This window comes from Erpetoichthys calabaricus, chromosome 9 (genome assembly GCF_900747795.2).
Source record: "Erpetoichthys calabaricus chromosome 9, fErpCal1.3, whole genome shotgun sequence".
Taxonomy (NCBI): Eukaryota; Metazoa; Chordata; class Cladistia; order Polypteriformes; family Polypteridae; genus Erpetoichthys; species Erpetoichthys calabaricus.
In genome coordinates, this window is record NC_041402.2 from 49544563 (window position 1) to 49551979 (window position 7417).

At 35.0% G+C, this 7417-nt stretch overlaps 1 protein-coding gene across 3 annotated transcripts in view; it reads left to right on the forward strand.

Annotated features, from left to right (window-relative positions):
• dync1li2 (dynein, cytoplasmic 1, light intermediate chain 2) overlaps window positions 1-7141 on the forward strand; it is a 76882-nt gene extending 69741 nt beyond the window's left edge. The window contains exons 12-13 of one of the 3 annotated variants that reach the window (XM_051932155.1): window positions 2174-2296; window positions 3727-7141. In XM_051932155.1, the coding sequence (XP_051788115.1) occupies window positions 2174-2296; window positions 3727-3743 (140 nt within the window). In that variant the 3' untranslated portion in view covers window positions 3744-7141. Of the gene's footprint in view, window positions 1-2173; window positions 2297-3721 lie in introns of all 3 variants that reach the window. The other 2 variants (XM_028809626.2, XM_028809627.2) reach the window with 2 other exon arrangements.
• The last annotated feature ends 276 nt before the right edge of the window (window positions 7142-7417 follow it).

Here is a 7417-nt window from a genome sequence, read left to right on the forward strand (position 1 = left end):
ATCAATTTACTTAAAAACACCAAGTTAGGTACACAGTTGACACAGACCTACTGTGCTTGATCTCATTTTAACTGCCATTTATTTTATATTATGTGGTGTTTACAATATATTTTATAAATGCCTTGATAGTGATTTAGCAAACTGTTCTCATTCAGGCTTGAATGGCTTTTTAATAGTATTGATAGCATTATATAAGCATGTGCAAAATGGCCTCTGAAAACGTAATCGACTGCATTTTGTATGAAAACAGTGAGTACTGATTCAGAGTTTAGCCCACATAAACTGACGTTGTGGCAACTCTGTGAGGAGATTTGAGTAAACAAATTCAGTATTGCCTCTTAACAATTGAAAAAAACTATACTATACTGTACTTGCATATTCTAAACTTATTGGTGATGACAAAAGGCCAGAATAAAATGCCAATCACATCAGGCATATTATGTTACTTTTATGAAAGGAACGTGGCAGTGAAAAGTTCATAATACTGACATCCCTGACCTCTTAAAGTTAAGCTAACAAATTTTCTGAATGTTAGCATCAGATGCAAAATGGTAAATTTCCCTCCAGAAATGACGTTTCATATCTTCCCAAATGGTTTAGTTTTATATCACTTACAAAAGCAGTTTAGGAAAAGAACAACAATGGCACTGTAGGCACTGGGAGTGGCTTACTGAGAATGTTTCCCTCACTGAGTAGAACACTTCTTTAGCATATGCTCCTATAATAGTTAGTTAAGTAAAGGCTATGTCACATTATGTGACTTTTCTATTGATTTTCAGTCATAGCATTCATTTAGTGAGTCAAAGGTAGTTGGTATGGCACTCCTGCGAAGCCAGATGCGCAATGTGACACGCCCAATGACTTACTCCAGCTAGCAACGACTTGCACCAACAGAATCAAACAGAATTGATTTTGCATTTAGTTGTAGGTGTGGGCTTGTGTGTTTAGAGAGCTGACAACCAATTAATGCTCTTCAGGAAGTACAATACATATTTCTTGACGAGGAATGAAGAAATGCATGTGTTTTGGACCTCACAAACAGAAACGAAGATTGTCTGCCCAACGTCTCCTGCTTTTGAGACTTCAACTGAACTCACTGTAACTGTTAACCCTTGTACAGCACTGGCATGCTTGGCTGTGAGCACACAAGTTGGTAAATAAGACATGTTTAGTGATTTCAGTTGTGTAAACCAACATGATCTGGTGACTAGATTAGAAACTGCAGTCAGCAAGTCTTAACGTGACCCACGACTAAAAGATGAGTTATACGACACTGGCCCAAGTATTATTCTTTTGAGCCAAAATCTTCAATAAAAACCTCAAACTTTTGTAATCTTCACTCTTTGTTGAATAAGGTTGCATTTCATCTGATGACTGAAAATGATCAAGGGTTAACATGTAAAACCAACCTTGTACCATCCTGATGTTTCTCTTGTTAGGCAAGCTAATCTTCTCTAACTGCTGTTGACAATAGTGTGTGCTTATGGGAACCTGTTTTCATTTATAACCATTCTCTCTATGAAAACAATATTAGACAAGATATTTTTGTCTTATTGTCACTAGTAACCGGAATTCTTACTATTTTGCATGCAGCCAGCTTAAGTAATGTCTGAGAACCGCTTCCATTAATTAATATTTTAATACTTCATAACATCATATTTTGAATAATTTCATTACCTGTCTCTCGGCTTTTCCACAGCTTGTCCTCTGAACAAACACTGCTTGTTCCATTGACTGCCAGTACCACAGATTTTCATTACTAGCAGCTGTGGGTCCTCTAGTAATGCTATTATTTGTGCCATCCAGTTTATGGATGAGGCTTTACATTTCAAAGCTGGGCTCCATCTCTGATGATGACCTCTTTTTAGTTCTTTGTGCCATGAAACAGCATGCTTACTATATAGCAACATTTGGTAACCTGTAAGTACATATTTGGAAGATGGAGCAAGACCCAAGATTTAATCAGAGTAAATGTACTATGGATATTACTGTACAAGTCCATATTTTTGGAGAAGGTTAATAGTGGGTCTCCACTTTTGTTAGTGGTGTTTGTGTACAAGGGTGCTATATACATAAAATGTATTATTATTATCTTGATAGATGGTGATTGTAATTATACAGGCATAACTGAAGACTTAATAATAAAATTGAGTTTGCTTTTTATTTACTACAGGAGCTGCAGCGAATGAGGGTGTTTTGGCAAACTTTTTTAACAGCCTGTTGAGTAAAAAAACAGGCACCCCTGGTAGTCCCAGTGCTGGAGGTGTTCAAAGCTCTGCCAAAAAAGCAGGTATGAGTGTGATATGATATGTTTACTTTTACTAAATCCACATATTGCTCTGTTCTTATTAACATCACTTATTTAGCTGCAGGTTTATGTAATTCTTTTTCAAGAGACAATTGAAGATTGCAGTCAGTCTTTTTGCAGGATCTCTTTATACATCCTTAAATGGCTATTTAACAGTTCTCTGTGAAATATAACTTAGCCTTGGACATTGTAGGCATTTCCTGATTCTGAGGATCAGGTTACATACCCAATGTTAATTACCTAAGGAAAATTGTAGACAGGCTTACTGATTTGTCCACATGACTTTAAATGGTTGCAGTTATAGGCAGACCAAGCTGTTCAACACCATCTGGAGAACTGGTGCACAGTATTTATCTGCATAGCACTAAAACATAAACATGCTACCATTTGCAAGTGTATTTTTAAATTTTACTATTAGTGTAGCCTAGAACATTTTACAATTTTATACTCTATTTTCAGGTTAAATCAGATTAGTATACCTTTTTGGATGTGTGTACTGTATATATACTGTGTGTGTTGTGTATATATATTACAGGCCAAACCCGATTTTAGGACAAACTACTTTAGACTATGGAAAGTTGAGAATGGGTCTGTTTTTGGAACATTTTTCAACATTGCCTTAATTAATATCAATTTGAGTTATTGCATGTAACTGTTCATAATCAGCAAAAGTTGCATTAACATTCAAGTCTTCTGCTGAGATTACCATTTGGTCTTTTTTTTTTTTTTTTTTAATTAAATCTGTATCATTAATGATCTTTATTTTAACCCATAAGTGACTAAACATTTTCATTCATTTGTGACACAGTAGGGCAGCTCTCTCGTGTACCAGGTTTATCTAGTTCACTGTGTTTGAATGCTGCCTGCACATTATTGTCAGTGTGGCATTTAAACATTCTCCTTGTGTGTGGGGGTTTCCTCCGACATCCCCGAAGACATGTAAATTAGGTTAGTTGGCAACCTTAAACTGGCCCTCTTTAGTGTAGTGATGGTGTGTGTATGGTGAATGTAAAGGGGCCCTGTAATTTATGGGCATATAGGTTTGCTATCTGCCTTTTGTCTTGTACAGCAAGGATAGGCTCCACCTGATTATGATTATGTACTTTGTTTTTGTAAGTTACTTTGGATAAAAATGTCGACTAGGCAAATAAATGTAAATGTAGCCAACCACAACCTTGAACTGGATTAAACAAGTTTCAGAATGCCATGCTGTTCTCCCTTATAGCTACTCTAGGATGGTTTCTTTCATTCTCATTCACAGACCTCACGCTTAGTACAGTCTGGTGTATTAGAGTAAGTTAAGAATGCCGCCTTAATTTTATGTATGCTATTCCATACACTCTGAAATCTCATCCTAATGTTCTGGGTACATAAATTACTTTTTCTTTTACTTTCTGTTTTTTCTGTTTGAAGGACAGAAGCCAGTTTTGACTGATGTTCAAGCAGAGTTGGACAGAATGACCCGGAAGCCAGATTCCATGGTTACAACCAACAACACTTCCCAAGCAGACAATGAAGCCTGAAGGTGTCTGCTTCCCATGGGAAACGATAAAAAGGACTGAACCAAAATATAACTTTAATCACCAGTTTAAAAAAGAACAGACTTCCTCCAAGAAAGCAGATGTTATATATATATTTTTTATTTTATTTTTTATTTTTGCAAAGGCTACATTTGAGGGATTGAGCTGACTTAAAAGGCATCAATTATGTTTAACATGTCTTGTGGCATATATTTTATGCCGCCACTGTAAGGTAGCAAAACACCCACGTACTTCCTCTACTTCATCTGCCGCACTCAGAAAACTGGTGATTTTATGTTTGTGCAATGGGCCTTGTGGAAGAATAAATGTAAACCATTATGATGGCAAAAAAGACCTGACTGTTTTAAAGAAACTAAAAAAGAAACATGATAGCCAGGTAAATGTAAAGAAATAAACGGCTTATGGAAAATGTATTTATATATAAATTAGACCTTTTTTTATTTTGCATTGTAATGAATTAGCTGCATTAATTCGTCTTGAGTCTCCAGTATCCTCATGACACTAACTTGAAAATAGTGGCTTGAATAATGGTATGTATGAAATTGATGGTCAGAAGGACAAGAAAATATGGATGGTCAATGAAAGTAGAATTTTGTGGTTTATGTAAATATCATCAAATTGTTGCAGTATGTAATACTAACAAGGTGTGATTGGTCCTATACAAAACAGAAAATGGACAGTTGCATTTTAGTTCAGGTTTATGAAATATTGTTGTCACTGGAAGGCCAATCAGCTAATAAGGGGGAGGTAATTTTCTTCTGTGGCTACAAGTGCCTGACACAGTGTGTCATACCAGGTGCTTGTTTCAGTTATGCACTGTTGTACAAGCAGTCACTTTTATGTATTATTCATTTCTTTTTTATTTATTTTTTGTTTATGACACCAGTCTGCAAATTTGTAAGAATGCTTTTGTAAAGCTGTTGCCTAGGTGAATTATTTTGAACGTATCATTGGGCATACTGCCTGTTATTGTTATGGTGGCAGCATTTCAAAATTCACTAGCAAAAATCAGCATTGGCACCTGGTAAGAATCATTAAGTAGACTTCTAACATGTTACTTTTCATCTTGGTTTGAATATTTTGAGTTAAACCAGAAAGCTTATAAATATGAAAATAAAGCTAGCTTTTAATGGTCTGCCAAAAAGGAAACTTAAAAAATGTCAGCAAGAAAAAGTAAAATAATACTCTTAAAATAAGACTCTTTAAAGACCTAATCCTGGCAACTCATAGTTGCCTACTAAAGTGAACATCTTTTTAACTTTTTATTTTTCAAACATATATGCATTATGAAATAATTTCTGCAATTTTTTTGTTTATATTACAGGATTTGCAAGTCACTATTAGTTTTGCTAAGTTTAATATATTTTGGATTATTTGTCATCAGAAGAAACATGTTAGAAGGTAAAGTCACTGTAAGTAGTTATTCCAGTGCAGCTACCTGCATTTATAACACAACATTCTCTAACCTGCCTAATTTAATTAAGGGTCCACTCATGCACACACCCACACTCATACGGGGCCAATTTTGAATCGCCAATAACCTTACATGCACATCTTTTGAAGACGTGGGAAGAAAATGGAAGTACCCAGAGAAGAACCCATGTAGACACGGGGAGAACATGCAAACTCCTTAGAGCTGGTGACTGGTTATGAGATTTGATCCTAGGAAGCGGGATCTATGAGGCAGCAGTGCTAACCACTTTGCCACTTTGTCTGCAATTGTAGCTTTTCTAATTGTGAGACAAGTTAAACTAACCAGTTGAGGTGTGTCATCCTAGCTGTTTTAGAGTAGAATATTTGCTCTTTTTATTGTTGATCTCAGTGTTAACACAATGAAAGGAACTTATCATAAGGATATGCAGATAGAATCCTTCTGTACCCTTCAGTTTCAGGCACATCAAGTGACCCGTAAGTTGTAAATTTAAAGAAAATGCATTTATTTCTTCTTGAAGCAGTATCTTCCAAAATATCTGCCTTCAGATGCCAGGTAAAAATGTTCTACATATTCCCATCCTCACCCTGGCCCTAAAAAGTGGGAAAACTTACAAAAATACCGAAAACCGAAACTATGGTAGCAACCAAAGATGCTTGGTTTTTATTCTCTTATTCTGCTTTGAATAAAACATGTTGCACCATCAATCTTGAATAATGATTGCAACATTTCAGTTTGCTTTGTAAAACACTTTGAAGTAGTGCTGTGACAGGTGTTTTATCAAATTGAGTGAACATCCTAATCCAACATTCCAAATTTTATGCTTGGTGAAAAGGCACATAAATGTAATGTTTAAACACTCAGTTTTTTTATGTAATTGTATTATGATAAACGAAAGACTACAAGGCAAGTTGTGTGGAGTCTTTCCTTATTTTTAGTTGCATGAACCAGTTTATTGATCAGAAGCAAACCAGTCCCCCTGTAATGGCATGTCTGGATCTATTAATTTGCAAATATAATACTTTACCAGTGTTTAAAAGTACTTAAATGCAGAGACTGTTGCTTAAAATGAAAGCACAATGATTAAAATTGGAGCATTTATTTGCATTTAAACATGTCTGTTTGCCAGGCAAGCACTTAAAAATGTGGAATAATGTATAAGAAGTCTCTTTATAATACAATTTTGCATAAATGTTTTATTTTGGAGTTTAAAAACATTGTGGTCCTGTAATTAACAACCTGCTTGCTTAGCTCTTTGCATTTTACACACAATGATTGAGATGTACAATATATTCTGATTTCCACATGATAATGGCAGTGACTTAGAGACAGACTTCTTTAAGCATTTGCTCCGTTTTCAAAAACAGTTATTAATTTCATGGTGGAAATTTGCTGAAAATGTATGGCTGCTATTGCCTGCCGTCCCTTCTGTACATTTTAAGCTTTTCATTGTTTTATTTTATTAATATTATGGAAATGTGCCCCATGTTTGTCATTGATATAGCATTTTGTTGCAATGGTCTGTGCCCATTATTTACCAAAATGTTGCCATCTTTGGAATCCTGCATCGTTTGGTTACCAGTATTTGCAGGAGTTAGACACCAAAGTGCAGAAACACTTAACAGCCTTCAATTTTTGTCTAAAGTAATAACATTGGACATTAATGTTTGTTTACAGGGATGTAATTATGTTGTAGAACTGTTGTTTAGCCCTGAAGCAAATGTAAATGTTTTTAGTTTTATTATTTTATTCAGTTAATGTCATATGAAGAACAGTTTTCATCTAATACAGGTCTGGCTTAATAAAGACGGTTTTGTATCTGGCATAAGCATTCAATAAACTCAATTTTCTTGCTGCTAATACTGAGATTTGCACTTGCTTTTGTTTTGAGTGGTAATTTGTAAAGCATTTTTTTAAAGCTGATTTTCTATAATTTGTTCAGTGTGACTATAGACAATATCCCTTATGCAGTCTGTGCCTCTAAAAATGAAAATTGCAGGAGCAATGTGTATGGCTCTTCATATAGATTTTCAATCTCATTAAACCATATTTAGATCTAAAAGTGTCAAAAAAAATAATTAAATAAGAAGCATTTTATGGGTAAAAGTAAGAAAGGTCACGTGAAATCAGGTACTG